The sequence below is a fragment of the Pungitius pungitius genome, chromosome 2, assembly GCF_949316345.1.
Source record: "Pungitius pungitius chromosome 2, fPunPun2.1, whole genome shotgun sequence".
In the NCBI taxonomy this organism is placed as follows: domain Eukaryota; kingdom Metazoa; phylum Chordata; class Actinopteri; order Perciformes; family Gasterosteidae; genus Pungitius; species Pungitius pungitius.
Genome location: NC_084901.1, coordinates 18,805,418 through 18,825,058, shown reverse-complemented (window position 1 = coordinate 18,825,058; position 19,641 = coordinate 18,805,418). Strand labels below are relative to the sequence as shown.

At 44.9% G+C, this 19,641-nt stretch overlaps 1 protein-coding gene across 3 annotated transcripts in view; it reads right to left on the bottom strand.

Annotated features, from left to right (window-relative positions):
- Positions 1-241: 241 nt before the first annotated feature.
- The window catches only part of fgf13a (fibroblast growth factor 13a), a 68,629-nt gene continuing 49,229 nt past the window's right edge, over positions 242-19,641 (bottom strand). For 2 of the 3 annotated variants that reach the window (XM_037459838.2, XM_062560555.1), the window contains 4 exons: positions 13,753-13,863; positions 9,808-9,911; positions 3,028-3,226; positions 242-2,216 (listed from right to left, as the gene is read on the bottom strand). In XM_037459838.2, coding sequence (XP_037315735.2) covers positions 2,080-2,216; positions 3,028-3,226; positions 9,808-9,911; positions 13,753-13,863 — 551 coding nt within the window. In that variant the 3' untranslated portion in view covers positions 242-2,079. Of the gene's footprint in view, positions 2,217-3,027; positions 3,227-9,807; positions 9,912-13,752; positions 13,864-15,580; positions 16,596-19,641 lie in introns of those variants that run through there. The other variant, XM_037459839.2, reaches the window with a different exon arrangement.

Genomic DNA, 19,641 nt, shown 5'->3' with positions numbered 1-19,641 from the left:
TCACTCATATGTCAGGATTATGATCTCATGCATCACCCCAATAATGATTTATCTTCTCAAGTTCAACCTTTAGAGAAACTGTAAAAAGGATCATTCTTGGTTAGCAAGTGGAGGACAGCTTTGTAGGACTAATTGTATCTAATGACTCAATATGTCTTTTGGAAATGAAATGGTGAAGGCCATGTACCTGGAAATTGCTCCAATTGAAAAGACATAGAAGAAAGTGCGACACATTTTAAAATTATATCTTAATATAAACATTTTATTCAGTGCATTTTTGTGTATACAACAAATAATAAACAACTGGAAGTTACCAAGCAGCCACAAAGCCTGCCCGTAAGTGTTGTTTTTATCAGCTTTAGCCTGGTAGTTTGGAGCACATGATCCATCATGGGTTAATACACATAGCCTACATCATGCAGATCTATACCAGAATGTCCCTGCTTTCCCTCATGCAACAGATAGTTTCACCTAATACAAACCACCTGTGGAGGAAAACTAAGAAAAACAAAGCATCCCAGGAGCATGTATCAGAAAGACGTTATGTGGCTGAAGGGAAGAGAACCAAGCCCACAAAAAGGGTCCTTTTTGTAAATATTTGTGTTTGTACATGTCCTGTGCAAGAAAGGGAAAATGTTCGTTTTTCTATGTTCTTTTCTCTTTTTTTCACTTTTACAAATATGACATGTCCTATAAAATGTTAAGCCACCTAAAAGTCCACAGTATTGTTTTTTTGTTTGTTTTAATATAGAAAAAATTGTCACCACAACAAGTTACTCAAACACATAACAAGCATCGTGGAAAGGGGGCTCGCACCATATTCCTACGGCGAAGCGTATAAGTCAATAGAGGTCGCCCCGAGAAGGACGGCAGGGGAGTCGAGGTGTGACACAAGCACAGGAGGAGGAAACGGATCACGAGGACAAGAGACGTGGACGCTGTGACACGGTGGTAACAGAAGGGAAAACAGAACACAGATTAGTGGTTTCAATCCTTGACCATCAGGCATATCAACAAAAAGCACAACATCAAGCACGCTGCCAGCTGCAAAGTGTTTAAAATCACTTCCCTCGTCCATTATTTCTTTTTTTTTCTACACAGAATCTTCGCTTTCCTTCATCAAAAATGTACAATGGAAAAAAAAGAAAAAGAAAATCCTTTTTTCTTTGGTTTGAGGGAACCCCTTCCAAAAAAAACCCGACAAATACTGAACAATGTTGGGGGGAGACAACGAGAGGGGACAAAAACAAAATCCGGTCATCAAATAAAAAGCTTGTGGCTAATTCATTAGATTAGCAAAATAACCAAGTTGCAGCTGTGGCATTTCTGAAAAAGAAACGAAAAAAAAAAAAACACGCTGTTTCCTTATACTTCAGGTCGTCTGAACATAGGCTTCATTCCCCCATGCGTGAGGGCTCAGTCTCTGAGCGCGTGCACTAGGACGCAGGAGAGCTACCGTCTGGCTGGCCACGGGCCCAGCGGCGCCGGGGGAGGGCCGGGGGGGGGGGGGGGGCCGTGCCGCACCAGGGAGTTTATAGGCTTCGTGAAGCATGGATGAGACGGGGACCGCGCCCCTCGGACCAATACCGCCGCAGCCCTGCAGGCCGAGCTGCTGGTACTGGCAGCCCTGGATGCCCACGACCGGGGGGGGGGGGGGTGGTGGAGGGGAGGTCTGACTTCCCGTCCCTGTCTGACAGATGCACGAGTGCCTGGTGTCTAAATGAGCAAAGAAACGCCATTGTCCACGGAGAAAGAAAGGAGAAATGACTAGAAGATAGAGATGAGCTGACTGGTGTGCAGTCATCGAGGTGAAAGATGAACCAAAGCAAAAACGTCATCGTTTATTTTATTTTTTTCATGTTCAGGATGTGCCGATAGCTTTTGACCCTTTGATGATGACTAACCCGGGATGGTATCTAACTGTTTTGTGAACGGTGGTGTCTGCGAGTCTGTGTGTGGGTTTGTTGTCCCGAAACCGCCGATGGGTGAGATGAGTCTGCTGCTTTGTGTTCGTGCTCTGCTGGAGGTAAGATTTGGTGGTTTTCGCCCTCAGGCCCTCAGTTGTTCTGGGCCGCCGGGCTACGTCGACTCGTTCTGGCTCACGGCTCTGCCCCCGTTGAGCAGGGCGGAGGCACTGCGGCTCTTGGTGGGCGTGCCGCTGCCGGACCGGGAGAACTCCGTCAGGTCGTGGAGGGACGGCTCTCTGTACATTGCCACTGTGGAAAGACGGGGAAATGAACCAGAGTCAAGACACACTGAACCCCTCCCCCCCCTGTACACCAGCCACAACCCGAAACCACGGACTGTGACCCGCAAACAAAAATGACGATAAAACTCCTCTCTGCTTTGGTCAGAATACTGTGAACCTAGCGATTGCGTAATGTGACACTGTGTAGGTGCATGCAAACTGCTGAATCGAGACATCACAGGAGTCCAAGTTGATGCTAAAGTGAAAAAGAAATCCTATATTCACAGCTCGGCATTATGAATTCAGGAGCTGCTGGTGCAGCATCGGCCCCATTATGCGTCTCAATGTAGCTAATGTTCACTAATACCGAAATAAAACGGGAAGTATAATTTCCCAAATGATGTGATCCCTGAGAAATTAAAACAAAAGGTTTGTTTATTGATTAAATTATTTCTTCGTGGAAGCCAGAAATAACTGTTAACGTGCACACTCACGTGCATACCGAAAAATAAGGTAGTGAAACTGTGCTCTTAAGAAACTGTCCTCTTTTCGTCATTGTGCTTTTTGCACTTGAAGCCTTTTATTCCTCACTGAGGGAAAACGGAAAGGAGTCTTCTTTTATCCCACTGAAGTCAAAACACACTCTCTTCCTGTCTCTCTGTTGACGAGTACACACGTGTCTCTGGTTCAAGATGAAAGGAAACCACGGCCTTCTCAACAGAGAGACCCATTTCTCCTCTGTTCTCCACACTGTGCACACACACACACACACACACACACACAGACAGTAGGCTCGGAGCAGGCATTGCATGAACGTACCCTCCCCAGTGGTGGCTTACCTTTTAGAGGTTTGGGAAGGAAGTGGGCTGCCGGCTTGTTCTTCTTGACATGGTTCCCCTTCATGATTTCTCCTTCCTTGTTCAGACCGAGGTACCAGCCCCTGCCCGACTGCTGCTGCCGGTAGATCATGGAGGAGTATGTCACGTAGTAGTTCTCGAACACCGACTCTTTGAATTTGCACTCTGGCGTGAAATGTTCCTGTAGGAGGGGGAGGGGAGGGGGGGAAAGAGGTTGGACAGTAATTGACAGGGTGTGACATCCTGGTGTGAACAGAAGCAGCTGAGCTCCTTACTTGGGAGTGCTTCTTAGTCACGGCACATTACACGCCATCTCCAACTCGAAAAGAAGGAAGGAGTCATCTCACAGCTCATCAACCTGCTTTCAACTGTTTCTATCTCTGGAGAATCTTTTCAAACTATTCATTCAATCAACCGCAGTGCATAATGTAGCACTCTCTATCATAGATAACAGTGACGGATACAGAGGGGCATTAATAAAACACAGGGACTATATTTTGCTCCATCCATTAATTATGTAGGGGCAGTTCATTACCTTTTACAGTATTCTCTGCTGCGTGGAGGACTTTGTTGGACACTATAATTGAGTACTTCAGTTTTCACTTATTGTATCACGTATTAAGTATGCTATAACAAGCAATGAAATACTTTTCAGTTGTTTTGTCTTTACGTACGTAAAAGGAAAAGGCAAAAACCGCCATAACACAACATATCAAAGTGGTATTACAAAGTCAAATCAGACCGAAGCAGGTCTTCTCAGGGTCAGTCTGTCACGGAGTGGGGGAAGAAATACAACTATGGCGGGTGTCAATGGCGAGAGTGATGACGCGTCCCCGGGGGGGCCAAAGAGACACTGTGAGATCAAGATGAACAGCTTGTTTCACCTCTGCTGACGCTCAGGGTTTAGGGAAGGATGATTCATTTTTTTCCTTCTTCCTGAGCTTCCTAACAAATGTTTCCCTCACCTCCGACATCCTATTGGTGCCCAACACCAAACTCCAGTAATCACTCAAACAGTGACTTCCAGCAAAGGCTTCAAAGCCAAGATTGAATCAAACAACAAATGCATTGTCAGAGTGTCTTTTCCCCTCATTGTGGCTTGAAATCTAGTCTTTTTTTATGTATTCAAACGGGACCTATTTAACAGATTATGCAAATCCTCGGGCAAAAGAGTTAATAATTACTGAAATATTTCTGCTGTTTAGATACGCAGCCGTTTGCCCAGCGTTCTCCTCTCCAAACTGTAATCAGCTCCCGAGGAGCTTCAGCAGCAAACCCAGTGCTTCAGGAACGTGTCATTAGTTCGTTTGCATTGGCAGATTTGTTGCCTCTTGCCCGCGCACGTTGTCACGTTGCTGCTGACAATTCCAACCGCTGAAGGGTTAGCGAAAAGCCTTCGAACGCGGAGAGCACACTTTGGGCCGTTGCAACGTTGTCAGATCACAGTGGGCTGCGATTCATGCAGAGGCAAACGCAACGATGGCGTTCGCCTCACTCGGCGCCTCCTCGTCTTCTTTGCTCTCTCTCTCTCTCTGGCATGGAAGCGGGACTGTGGAAGAGGCTCGCTCAGGCCGCTGCACGGGAGTGGGGCCAAATGGCAGGGGAATCCCCGAGGCAGAAGCGTCGCGGTTCCTCTGAGCGGGCTCCGGTGGCGTCTCCTTCAGTTGGCGGCGCAGCTTTTGTTCGCTGGAAGCAATCGGACGGGGGGGGGGGAAATCGCTTCAATCGGAACTCCGGTGGCAGATGGAACGAGGAGGACATCGCTTTAGGAATAAAAAAAAAAAGCAGGACACTCTCTGCATCCCTCCCAACTCCCCTCTCGTCTCTATGGTGGTTCGGGCTAAAGAGGCTTTTAATGGTCCCATTACACTACGTGGGATTTTTCCTTGAGATACCCAACTATGACAAGTCCTTGTCTAAATGATGCACAGCTGGCCGCCTCCCTTACGCAAACGTCCTGGCGAGCGCTTTGTCAAATAGAACGTTAGCCTCCAGCTTTGGTTTGCTGCTAACTGGGCCTACAGAAGCCTCTTTAACGGGTACCCTCTTCACCCCCGCTCACTTCTGTGGCTGGGAGAAAAGTGTGTTCAGTAGCTGCCTGACCGCGAGCTCTGAGATACAATTCTACACATTTTATAGTGGAACACAAAGAGATCTATCGCTGTGAATCCCTGAATATTTTGAAAAAAGAGGATTGAAACGTGCATTTTCTATACCAGCTTCGCATTTTGTTAAACCTAACAAAATGCCTGCAGTGAGATCTGGTTTCACCTCCTTTCATATTTCATCTTAAGATTAAGTCATAGCTGTGTGTCTGGTGCCTTACACAGTCACATGATGACGGTGTTTTCTCGCCCTGATATTGAACAAGTAATGCTATAACTCAATATAGCACCAAACTACAGGCACACTTTCAGGGTATCAGATGATAGATTTAGCTGCGGAGGCCAGAGGATGAATTTGGTTAAAAGCCCAGAAGGTTTGCCTCGTGAATCCTTCCATCGTTCCTGCTCCACCATATCTGCTCTCGTGGATCCGACCTCTCTGCAGAGGTTTTGGCTGAACTTTTTACAAAACGGCAAATCAATGCTGCACGCCGCCCCATGTGTATTCAGCTGCCGTATCGGTACTAAGACGACACCAGTTGTGTCAACGGAAAAAGGGCTTCGTGCTGTTGTGTAGATTCTTCTTTGCAGACACGTTAGCGCCCACAAAGAGATCCACAAAAGGCTTAATCCACGGCCGGCAGTGAAGACAAATGTTCCCGAATCCGGCTTTTTTCAATGTCCCAGTTTTTTGGAAGTGGATTAAAAGACACCTTTTCTTTCCTCTTGAAAACACTCATTGTGTTCGTTCTGTTTGGGAATCATTTGGAGAGCTTTAACCTGGTGAAAAGACCCTCGCAAATACCAAAAACAAATAGCCACACTCACACACGGGACACGCCGAAGCCGTATAGCGCACGCACACACAAACACACAACGCGTAATGACACGGCTCAGTGGAGTGGAACCTTGCACCAGTGGTTATTTACCAAAGGCATCGTGCCGGCTCAAAAGAATGGGAAGGCCTGGATGTGAGCCAACTCCATATCTAACAAGTGTACTTAAAAACAAATGCATCAGGTAAGCACAACGGTATGAGAATATTAATATTTTTAATATTAGTCCAATATCAAGTTTTATCATTCAGTAAAACATCAGTTTCTCTGCCTCCTTTGTTGAAGGTTTCAGTGACTCGCCTGATTATTTGGGAGTTAAAAAAGCTCATTCAACTAATTTGTGAATGAGTGAAGTCTTAATAAAGGGATTCTTTGGGAAAGCTTTAACTGGCTATTCGGGATCGAAATGCCTGTGAATCTTAATGCCAACTCGATAAATATCTCCACCCCGAGAGCCGTGAACTCTTCTTCTTACACATAGTGGTCCAGGCGAGACTCAACCCACTAATTCAAATACGACCCGCCAGGAAATGAATGACACCACTTCAACTGCACGTTGTGAGATACGTGGACGCCGCTCAGCTCCGGATGGGAAAATACAACCGCACACCTAAGATATATAAGATATATAAGATTCTCTGCAAAGAGCAGTTAGTTGAAATGTTTGAAGCTCCACTATTTTTTTTTCTCAGAGGTAGAAGGGCTGACAGTACAAGAGGGGATTGGAAAATAAAATACAGAAACAACCATTTCTCTCTCCACGTTGACGCCGATGGATGAATATATTTTCCCTGGCGTACTCTGCCTCACCCACACATAAAGGACTCTTTTGCTTACTCCTCCGTTTCCTCTCTGTCTCTCTCTCTCCCCGTCTTATGTGAATCCGGTTCATTTTACCGTTTCACTCCCGCTCTCATTCATGCGCGCATGTATGCACACAAGTAGAATAATGGGAGGCGTCCAGATCAGCAGCAGCAGCACTGTTGATTGGGAATCTCCCGCCTATCCTTCCCCCTCACCCCCCCTCACCCCCTCACCTCCTCCCCATCTATTCGCTGGCTTAATGTGTGGCTTCAAGGCAGCGCTTTTAAAGCAGCAATCCCAGCAGCCAGCTACACATTCTATTCAATTCTCTCCCTAATTTAGCTGAGACAAAAAGCTCTGCAGCCCAAACCCCCCCCAACGGGCTTCTCATTCCTGCTTAAAACACCTACAGGATGCCTTGGATTTCATGTGAGAGCTGGCATTTAAAACACCAAAGATGAAATACTGTAAGCCGCTGAAGGTATTTTTATTTTTATCGTGGCCTTTGTGCTCGTCACTCTGCGATGCACACACTTATACGTCTTACACGAATACAATAAAAACAAATAGATAGTGTATATGTTGTAAATTATACATGAAATAAGAGACAGTATAAGAAATTAGTTAAAAAGTATAAAAGCGAAAACTTCAAATGAATAGTTTTTTAGCCTTAAGCCTGGAGCGTATTACAGCGTATAAATCCAATAAGAGAATATCTAGTGATGTTGTGCCGTAATAGCTTTTGTAGGATATTAAAAAATAAATTGATGACCAAGTTCATAAATTAACTATAGATAAAATACATTTAGTGTACAACAAAACACAACTATGATTCTGGGGATATGTATTCGATAAAGTAATGGGAATGTTGTAAAACCACTGTAATTTTGTAACTGTAATCAATAGAATAATATCAATGTACAGTTATGATTGTATTCAATGTAATGTGATCTACCGAAATGCATTAATGTAATACTATAACGCCACAACTGATAGACTGAGCGGCCTTCAAAAGCCAAGCTACATTGAAGTTTACCAGGAGACCACTCTCAGGGGGTGTGGGCACCAACTTTCACACCTTTACTGATCAGTATAAATACTTGTAGGCAGCCATTGTTCTCGGGTTCGCTGGTTGTAAACAACAGACATGGTCTAGGGACGGTCGAGTTGGTTGCGGAGACCAGCGGCTCCTCAGCTGAGATGATCCTTTTTAGCACAACACCCTTTCATTTATTAAATACTTTTTATTTTAGGGTTAGGGTTCACCCCAAGATGTCTCCCGTCCGTCTGATGTTTCTTCATTATTTGAACACAATACTTTCAATGTAAGTGTGTGGCAAATAGAGAGAAATCTCTAAATGTGACCACATGGAAATTAAACTGCATTGGTAATTGGTTCCGTTAACAGTTTAAAGAAATCCAGAAGCGCTATATATAGTATATATATATATATATACTTGGAGCTGTTTAGCAGAAATAGGATATGAACTAACTTTTCTCAATTTAAATGAAAGCATATAACAATAACTGTTTGGCGTCCACTTTATATCTGGAACAACTTCTACTTCAATACTTCTACTGCTGCTTCTAGTGCTTCTACTGCTCTACAGCAAGATCCAAGCTGTACTGTGTACTGTTACCGAGCCATGTTAGATAATGTGTGTGTGTGTGTGTGGGAAGGGGTTGAACGACCATAGTTTACTGAAATTACTTTAAAACTTTCGTCTCAGGCCAAATTGGATATGTTGACAAACAATTGCCAGCACTCATTAAAATCTAATTATGGCTTTTCATACATCGTGTGATTTTCTGGTGGCTCTTGTGGTCTTAGAATAACAACGTCGACTGAGATTTTTGTTTTCAAAGCCAATAATTCACCACGAATGAGATATTTATATTAAATTGCTGACCAAATCCATGTATATTTTGGAGGGGGCCTTACATCTCTACGGCGAGGGATGCGTATGTACGTAGCAGGGCAGCAGGGCAGTGTGTGTGTGTGTGTGTGTCTAAAGTTCCTGTGTTCCTTGCCAACATCCTGCTGATTGAAGTTAAGGTTGTCAAAATTAGCGCCACAGACTCACTTAAGGCAGGATGACCTTTTTAAGCAGGACCAGCTCGATGCCTACTAATAACCGCTGATCCTAAACATCTCATCTACCTCAGCCAATCGGCTAGCAGCCTCCAGGTGCTCTCACGGTTCTCACTGCCCCTCACTGTTGTAGCTGACCCACGATACCTCAGTCAGCTCAATGCTGAGAACCAAGACTCAGATACATGGGATTGCTATTTAGTTAGTTTTAGTCCTTTTAGTCTTCCTGTTTCTTCCTTGAGAGCTCCCCTCAAGGAGCCGATTTAATTGTATAACCATCTGCAGTTTCTTGACGCAAGTGGCATTTAACTGAACTTGGTGAGTGTGTGTGTTTGAGACGACAAGAGTGAAATCCGGGCGGGAGAGAGAGAGAGAGAGAGAGAGAGGGGAGCCAGAAGGCCTGTTGTCCTTCCTTCATCACATTACCTTCTATCCATTTAGTAGATAATTTGTCAGCAGCAGCTGCATAACAAAAAGCTATGAGATCATTAGGTTTTTTTTTCTACTTCTCAGCTGGTTTTCCTCAAACCCCCTCGTGCCTTCGGCACACGGGAACAATCGCTACTAATTTGATGTTGACAGTGAATGTGTGTGTCCGCCCGCCCGCTGGGTGCACATCCAACCAGCCCGTCGCTCCAGATCCAGACACCTGCCACACAAAGTGATGGTGGCATCTGGGTGCGGAGACCAACAGGATCTGCCACGATCAGATATGTCAATGCTCCGCCTTTAGCGTAAGAATCGTCTCTTTTGCATGTTGGTTGTGTTTCTTCCGATTGGTCGTGTCACCATGGTAACTCAGATATCTGCCAGGGATGGCGGTCCCTCTGCTGGACTCCGAGGTCAACCACTAAGATGGGGGCCCGGGACCCTAATGCTGTACACACACGGACACACACACACACACACACATGGAGACACTTACCGATGTGTACAGGTAGCCCTCACTGTTCATAGCCAGGTAGAGTTTGGTTTGCACCCCCTGGATGGCCACCACTCGCAGCCCCACTGGAATGAGGTTGAACACGGCTGGAAAGAGACAGACAACAGAAAAGGATCAATAACTTGTCCTTTCATCTCGATTAAAACACTTAATACAATTCTTTGGAGAAAAAAAAAACAATGCAAGTTCAAAAAATGATACCACATTCATGTGTACAGTACATATCACTGTCGTTAACGTTTACATATTATCACATCATGCTAGAAGGTGAACAAATGTTCAAATCCAGATTTGAGCTAGCAGGTTGGAAAGTTCCTTGAGATGGAAACCAACCAAATATGAAATCTTCGCTATGATGTTATGAGACAAAATAGACAGAGAAACACTTACACACCTCTGCACGTCGGCTTCATGCTCTCACACACACACACACACACACACACACACACACACACATATACAGTAGACTGTACACTCCACACTGTGCACAGATCTGTCCGTGAGCCTGCTAGCGGCAGTCCAGCTGGTCAACGAGGTACACTTCTACCTAATTAATGTCAGTCTGAACAGGACACAAGTGTTTCTGCTGGTGCTCAGGAGAGGAAAGCACATGACCATCCTCCAGAAAGTCCCCCGCCGTGCTTCCATCCCACCTATAGAGACCTTTTTTTTATCGGTTATACCATCGTCCTTGCTGTTGGGGGGTGGGTGGGGGGGGTGAAGCATCGCGCCGCAGCGCGCCGTCACCCCGGATCCTCTCGTCCAGCACTCAGTAGATCCCTATCTGCACGCTCATCAGAGCCAAGTGCAACATAGAGACTGTTTCATGGCCCATCTCTTCGCCCCCCCCCCCCCCCCCCGCCTCCCTCTGAGGGCCTTCTTTGTAAACAACACCCACGGGAGGCCGTGATGTGCTAAAGTAAACGGGCTTTGCTGGCGTTTTTTCCTGGTTCGGGTTGAAGTTGCCGCTTCGTGTTTAACAGCCTTCCCCATTTCTCTTTGCTTCTCCATCTCTGTCTTACCAACTTTTTTTCTGCAAATGTAATATTCCCAGCGTACTCTCTGCATACGGCGTGATGCTTTCAGTCTGGCCTGTTATATCACACAACTACGAGAGTAGTCTTCTTCTTCTTCTTGTTTTTCATGTAATGATTATGTAATCAGAACACCGCCCCTATTTACTATATAAGTATGACTTATCCTTTTCTCTGTACTCTTTGCATCTTAAATTATATTCTCAATTATATTCTCAGGTACGGCACAGTTGAGAGCAGTTGACTTTTAAAACGCCGGCTCACATTTATATTGCTCCATTATTATGTCTTTCATTGGTAAAGTAATCGAAAGATGGCTGGGGAGAGAAGCACCGCTCCCTCTTCAGATCGGTGCATCTGCTTTGATGCTACCAGTAAAACGAATCCCCTCAAACACATAGAACCTGTAAAGAACAGCCTCAATACCTGCAGTATTAAATGCGCAGTATTTATTGAGCTGACAAACCATTGATGAATCTGCTGATGTGTATTTACTGACTGCAGACCAAAGACAGCGATCATCCTCTTTAAAAGCTTTAACATAAACTATAAATGAACAAAGAGAACAAAGCTGCTGAACTACTTCACAGCATCTTTTAAAACACAACATGATTGGAAAGACCTCCGGGTAGTTTGCTTACATTTTTACATTTTATGTCTTTCCAACTTTTTCCACTTTCTGTAGCATTCTTCATCACTGCAGTGCGTAGGCTTTTAACTTGGCAGAAATTCATGTGCACAAGTTTCAGATGGCAAAACTTTCTCCAACCACCGCTGTTCAGGCGGCTCCATCCTCGCTTGGCTCTCGCACCACGACGCACCCACAGGCATCTGCATTCTGCCTCATTTCCGAAAGGATCACCAGCGTGGTGTGCTGATGGAGATGTTTCAAGAGGGGGGAAACTCGATTACGTCCTGCCTCCTAGAGACACCTAAGCCCACTGGAGAGGACGCCACCCACGCACAGACCTTTCTGTGCAGAAAGACACACGGAATGAGAAGCGTTGAGGGATTTTTTCCACGTCCGTGTGCTTAGAAGTCATCGCCGATCCGAGGGACGATGGACGAGTCCCCTTTTAATCAGTCACCGTCTCGCATATCCGCAACGGGAGCAGCCGACGTGTGTTTTTAATTTGTTGTGACAACATTCTACAGAACCTGTGTCACCTGATTACTGTTCATTACACAGAGGCTAATTGTCTGGGGTAAATTGCCTTACTTAAGAAAAAATGTCCGGCTAATTATGTGAATAATGACTATTCTTAGACAGAAAAGCCTCTGTGTGAGCGTAGTGCTGTTGCATAACGGATGGCACTATTTGTACTATTTACTTTTTTTATTTTATTACCATTGTATTTTCAGGAAGATGTGTATGCTCTGACGAAGCTACTTTAGACCGAAAGGTAAAACTAAAGATAGATTCAAGTGTGCAGCTTTTTCTAATACTCGTTTAAGGATGAAGCCGAATGAAGCTGTGGTCAAGTCAAATGGGACATTGGCTGCACATTGGTTAGTTGATAGGTTATATTTACAAAGATGACAATTGAAAGCATCTTGGACAAGACTGAGAAAGGGCTGAGTTTTGAACGTTAAACCGCAGCCTCTTTCGATAAAAAAAGGATTTAGAAGGTTTTTTCTAATATTTTACATAGCGGTTTTGCTCAGTTGCGATGCAACACAAGGACCAACGTGAGATACCACTTGGATCCATGAGACGTGAAACTTTGGAAAACTTCTTGACTATCAACATCAAAGGCAAAGGCTTCTCCACCAGCTCCTGCAGCAAACATCAAATCCTTCCTTATGTGTGTGTGTGTGTGTCTGTGTGTGTGAGCGGCATTTGAGAGCTGGTCCTCTTCCACCATCACAAGACGCCAGTAGCTCCAAGAGGACTGCGCTCTCCATCACCATGGAGACAAGCGCACCCAGCGCATAACAGCGCTATTTTTGGAGCGGTGCAAAGAGCTTCACTCTTTCTCCCTTAGCAGTTCAACCGCGCTCTTTAATTTTCTTACCAATGCGGGACAGTTGTTATGTAGGTCAGCGGCGAAGTGAGCCCTCGCACACATGATGGGAGCGGGGTGGTCGGTGTGTGAAGTGAAGGAAAGTGTTGTGTGTGTGTGTGTGTGTGGGGGTACGTGGTGTGTGTGTCTGTGTGTTAATTTGACAACTTATTGTTTCTACTGTGTGTCGCTTTAAATTTATTTGAGAAACAATTTCCACACAAATTCCGAGCTATTGTTCTTCTTACGCAACGGCCCACTAACGCAGAACCGCTATTTATATGTACAGTATAAGATGCACACGCCACCCCCCCCCCCCCCCCCCCCCCCGGGGGAGTAATAGAATATCCAGGCACTAATTCAGAGGCTCCAGAAGTGTTTACATCCACTTAGTGTCAGGATTACACAGCAAGTATTACATCAAAGGTGTTTCGTGGGCCATTTTTCTCTTGGTACGGGGGGTTGGGGGGGGCCAACAGGATTTCACATCAAGTCACTAACTGCTGTTCTTTTCTTATCTTAACAAGCAAGTAGTCTTCACTCAAGTACCTCATGATAAGGTGGTCTATTTCTGCAGTGTTGTGGCAGTCCTGTTACCCTTCCATTGATCTCCTCCCTCTAATTTGTCTATTGCAAAGCAGTGAGCCGGTGGGTGCAATGGGTGCATCAACGCATAGTATAAGACATCGTTGGCTCTCACAACAGAGGCAGTGTGTAGGAGAGTAAAAAGAAGACCATCATCAGTTTAAGGGCACCAATTCAGATGATGTAATGAACATTTGTAACCTTTGTTTGACTCTCTTAGACTCATTCACGGTAGATTCCTCGCCGAATGGCACAGAGCTGATTTAATGGAAATCAGGGGAACGCGTTTGCAGAGTGAAACTTACTGTAACCATTGTCCTCCTCCTTCGTTCCATCAATGGTTCCATCCGCCTGCAGCTGCAGGTGGAAACCTTGTCGACTGTACAGCTTTGTCACGATCCCCTTTAGCTGGGGCTCTGTGGACGCAGAGGGGACACGGACACAGGAAGACACAGGCATGAAACACGCAGGAAAACACGTAGCAGTCGTAAAAAGTCTTCTGTTGAGGGTCACGGCTTGCCGCCATTTTGGAAGTTCAGTCAGAGGGCAGTTAGGTGGAGTGACGCTGAGGAGCTGACGTCGATGGGATGATTTGTATGAAAACTATTTTCAAAGAGAAGGCCAGATTTGAATAGTTGAATCCGATTTTTCTGGTATTTTAGAGGCCCGGTCAAGGCCGAAGCTGCGGCCGAAGATCCGTTCACATTCATGTCATGGTCGGCACCACTTTATAAAACAACAGAACTGACAAAGGCTGTTGGTTCGCAGGTGACCCGCAGGCAGAGTCCCACTGATCCTGCAGCCACTTCTCTTATCATGTAAGCTTTAGCGAGTTAGATTGACACATTGGTCGATAACAGTATTTAATTGATTCAATCTTTAAAAAGCGTCTCCTCTGTGGAGAGGAAGCAGCGGTGACCAGCGAGGCAGCGCCTTGAGCAGCACCAAATAACGAAGACGACCACAGATGGACAAAGACGAATCATTCCACATTAAAAAATCAAATATCTAAATGATAATACATTTGTGGTCCACTAAGTGACCAATAGTCACGACTGTTAAGAATGAGCCGCATTCTTTGTTATTGCAGGAGGTCAAAGGACAAAATAGAATATTGGCAGGAACATTGGAAGCGTCCTCACATGGTTTGTTGGTGGCGGATCACTTCGTTTTGAAGTGAAGTCTGATAAGCGCTAAGTGCTCTCCATTCCCTGTCCCTGGCGGAGTGGGCTTCACCTTTCATCTATTCTTTCATCTCACTTACCTCACAATACCATCATTTCTTGCCCCGACTTCTGTCACTTTGGAGAAGGTTAGTTCCCTGTTACAAATTGTCACCGTGGCTGCACACTGAGAAGTATGCATCAGTACGAGTGGAAGGCACACAACGACATGCACACTACCGGACAATGCGCCAAAATGTTCACAGTTTTAGTAACACACAGACAATGCCTTCTTCTCGCTGCTTCCTATTCGCAGGATAGGATTGGAAATTGGAAGTGAGAGGGGCGCAGTTAAGTGTTAAGTTGCTTCGAAATCAACCCTTACTTCCAGCTGCAGCACGGAGTTACAACACCTGGAAATGAAAGCGTTCTCAGAGAGGTCCGTGGATCACATGTATAATACTAATAAAAAGTATAAATGTATAATGCTCATCATTTCAATCACTTATTGCTATAGAAGCAACACTATAAGAGGAAAAATAACTTTTGAGGCAAGTGTGAGGTCTGCTTAAGATTCAAAATAAAAGTTGGGACGTACTTTAAATCTCATAGGAAATGTGTGTCTGTATATTTTCAGGAGACAAGGCTGCCATGGAGGAAAAGCTATCCATTCTGGGGACCGGTCACAGAATGAGTTCATTATTATGATGAATTTAATATCCAGTGTAGTTTAAAATATGAACAATGACCCGTAAGCGGCACAGAGGTCTTCATGGCTTTTAGACAAGTGACTCTGTATTTCATCCAGTGGGGCCTGAATAAGTTCTCAGCTCAGGTGTGGAGCAGTCTGAGATGCCAAAGGTGAGTTGTGGACCAACGTCCCGAAGGATTCTCCCACCAACCCCCAAAAATATAACGGAATAACAACAGATGAAGACTCATTGATCCCGAGGGAAAGCGCACAACAGACCTGGTCGTCTCCTTCGCCTCTTCTTGGAGCCAAAGAGTTTGACCCGGGAGAAGACGTTCAGTCGATTGGGTTTTTCACAGCTTCCCTTGGCTTTACTGGGGCTGCTGACGCAGCGGCAGGCATTCGTCTTCTCCCGCTCCCTCGCCTGTCTTTTCTGCCGTATGAGGGAGCTGGCAATCGCTGCAGCCATCGCCAGTTTGGCTGCGCGCTGGGAACAAGTTCAGCAGGAGCGTCCGCACGCGACGGCGACAATCTGAGGTAATTCTTTGTCAAATATCAAAAGTGGAACCGGGAGAGCAGTCGGTCAAATAGTCCCAGCGGTGCGTCCGAATTAATCTTCGTGTTTGGTTATTTTCTCGCGAATTTGACCGTTATTCCGGAATTGTCCGTGGTCTCTCCGAGGAAAAAAAGAGTCAAAACCAAATAAAACCCACTCGCTCCACCGTGACGCTGCACAAATACTTTCACCACGGCGCGCTGCATGCTCCAACTCTGTCATTTAATGTGCATCACGAAAAAAGGCTCCTTTAGCGGTTTTGCACCGTCCCGTCTCAACTACACGGACGCGCACATGGACGGGCACGGAGTCGTGAGCGGGAACCTCCGCGCGCAGCCAAAGGATGGAAACACCTGTTTGCAGGGCTCCGTTTCTCTCTCTCTCTGCTGTCACAGCGACTTAACGCCGAGTTTTAGAAAGTCAACGTACAGGATTCGAACTAATCGCCGCAGAGGTTCGGTTTGTTTTCATTTAGTTTGTCTCTCTTTTGTTGAAGCGGGTCAACGTCAAACGAAGGCATCTCCGCCGGGTGCCGTATCCGCGCACAGCGCAAAGCTCGGACTCCGCTGTGCTGCACGCAGCATCCCGCCGAAGCGCAGCGGGGAGGAAGAGGAGGAGGAGAAGGGAGCGCACACGGCTAACTAGTGTGCCACGAGCCCAGTCAGTGTGCACAAAGGAGAAGCTCTCCGTGCCGCCGGCCGTCGGGACAGTTCCTGGTGCACATCAAGAGAGAAAGGGGCGGGGATGGCGCGGGAAGGGAAGACGTGAGGGGGGGGGGGGGGGGGGGTTAGAGAGAGAAAGCGTCGGCTCTCTTCTCCAATTAGAAATATATATTTTATCACACAAGAGTGGAACGATAATCACGGACGAACATCCAGCCGTAAGATATGATTTTTGCCTGCAGATAACTGCGAGTCAGCAGGAAGCCACAATCAGACGCGTTGTCAATGCAAGATGAATAAAGTGGAAACAGCAGGTGGATCATGTGGCATTAAACATTCGCAATTTTTTTAGAACATTATAGAGCATTTTTAATGGACTGCTACTGAAAAAATACATTAAGAACTGAAATGCCAACTAGTTAGTGGTCTTTTAGTGCTGTTTTAAACTGCTCAACAAAAAGTGATGTCCCGACCTTGACGTCCGTGTCATCCCCACCCCTGAGTGATGGGCGCATGCCTCCCTCAAAGCCTAACCAATGGTGCCATCTACAGTCTTCAACACTAAACTGTCGTTGGACGTTTTATTAATTTCTTCTGATCAATGATAAACGGCAGTCGCACGCTTCAAGATGATGCACTTTGCGCTGATTACACAAGCCTCGGTTTGACAGAAATCTCAAAAATGTAAAGTAAATACAGGGAAGAACTCTCTCCAATCTTTCAGATATAAATGTTAAGCTCATACACGTGTTCCGAATAAACAGAACACAACCGAGCGGCGAAGAAATTAAGCCTCCTCCGCTTCAGCACCTCGGACAGCTCTGCACCGAAAATCTCCACTTACTGAATCCATAGAATAAAATACTTAACCCCAATCACATCACTAAGAAAAACAACAACTACATTTGACTTTGAACCACTTTGTAAGCCTTTTCTAGGTAACAATTAAAACAAATTTGGACTAACAAATGAATAAAAGACTATCCATAACAGCAGCCTACCTGAAACCGTCTTTCTCAATGGGAAAGTCATGATTGCCGGCACAGCAAAGCCAAAGCGCTGACTTGGATACTTGCAGTCCTTCGGGTGGGGAAGTGGAGGAGTCTGAATTCAGCAAAGTTCAAACCGTTGTCACACAACTGTCGGAGGCGTAGTGGAAGAGAAAGCATCGAGGCGTGGCCAACAACAGGAAGATCATTACAGGACATTAGCGACATGCCATTATGACTTCTAGAATGCTCATTAAACATTCATTTAGTGGTCTTGTTGGTCCGGGCAACACAGGCGTGTGTTCGCTGTATCCCTTGAAGAAAAGTGATCGAAAATGCAGACTGAGATTGTGCTTCCTTCGCCGGGGAGGGAAGACTCATGTTACAAAAAAAAAATGCTGTAAAATGATCCGATAATGCATCGACTAAACTGGTTATACAGGCCGGTCCACTTTGGACTGAGAACGATATCGATGCAAAATTCCACTGAAACAACATGCATTAGGTAATGGGCTTTCACCAAGGCCAGTCTTTCTTCTTTTTCTTGTTCTTCTTCCTCAAATCACCCAGCTCATTCTGAGACAAAATATGGCTTTTCATCCGCATCCGATCAGTGCAGTGCATTAATTATTATTAATCCAAATGTGAAAGGCATGCTATTAAATGTAGAGTTTCTCTGTGTATACGTGATGGCAGACGTGAAGGCAGATGTGTGATAGACTACTAAACAATGAGCTCAGAGATGTGGTGAGCTTTACAGGAGGTCCTAGTGAGGGTTAGAGGACTCAAGTGACTATGCACCCGGTTGACCACTAGAGGGAGCCAGTGGACAAGTTACCAGCAGATTAACCCTCCAAGAGAAAGTCCACCTAAAATCAAAGCTCAGGTCACTTTTTAGACCTGCACATCTCTGCACACAGCATACTTAAATCAATGAGCACAAATTGTTGTTGAAATTGTTAATCTGGTGATATTCAATTAGCGGGTCACTATTTGATATTTGAGCAAAAGCACTGTAACATGCAAATTGCATTAATTTATAGAGATAATGGTTGTAAATCAGTAAAATCCATCACATAGTCGTTAATTTACCCACTAACCTTACTTCCACTTCAGCTTACAGAGAAACTTCTAGATTCCAAAGTACAACTGAGCAGAAAACACCCACCTTTATTTAGTTTAGAAGCAAGAATGTTCAGGGATTACTTTATATGTACAGTTATGAATACCTAATAAAAAAATCAGATTGCTGTGGTTACGTACCGAAATTAGAATTAAAAAACTTAATTGATCAATACTATTGAATTGGCTTTGCCTTAAATAACACAAGGCATACTGTTTACATTTTACTTTGATCGATGTCTCTAATGAAATTCAGGGAATCACGCTCAAACCCCACAAAGCGTGAAAAAGCCAAAGGTGTTTCAATGTTGATCTGGGTTATGTAGAATCAGCTTTTCCTTAATGCACACAGGCATTTCTACTCTCGAGGTCAACAGTGATTATAGGTAAAATACTTAAAGTCACAACAGAACCCCAAAATCCAACCTCGGGCATTAAACAGTAAAATCTGTTCATGAATAAGAAAGCAGTCAATAATGATCCTGTTAGTGAAGGGTAAATAAATGTTTCCTTTCAGACATAAACATACTCGATGAATAAGTTCAGGCTGGAGTGTTGTAATGCGTTAGACGGTTCCAATCAATACGGCAACATTTCCTCCTTTGCTTTCATCCTTGCCTCAAGCTCACAGGGAACGTCTGACTTCCATTGCCCAATATTTTTTATAAGAAAAATGGTTGTTATCGGTTACTCGTATTTCTTTAACAATCTTGAGACATCTTACGTTACGGTCACAGTTTTAGCTCAACAAGTCGCTAATGTGAGTTCAGCTCTACTGAATCGGACTCACATGCAGACTTTTTTGCTGCCACAGTTCTCAGAAGGATGTGATTGGTTCAGGCATTTTTTATTTTTTCATTCAATGAAAGTTTAAAATGGAACCTTTTAATACTATGTAACTATCTATGTCAATATCACGATCTCACATCTAAGTCAGTTGTTGAAAAACATATTACTTATCTGCACTACTCAGAGCCAGAGAGACATTTCGTCGTACTCTTTCACACACCT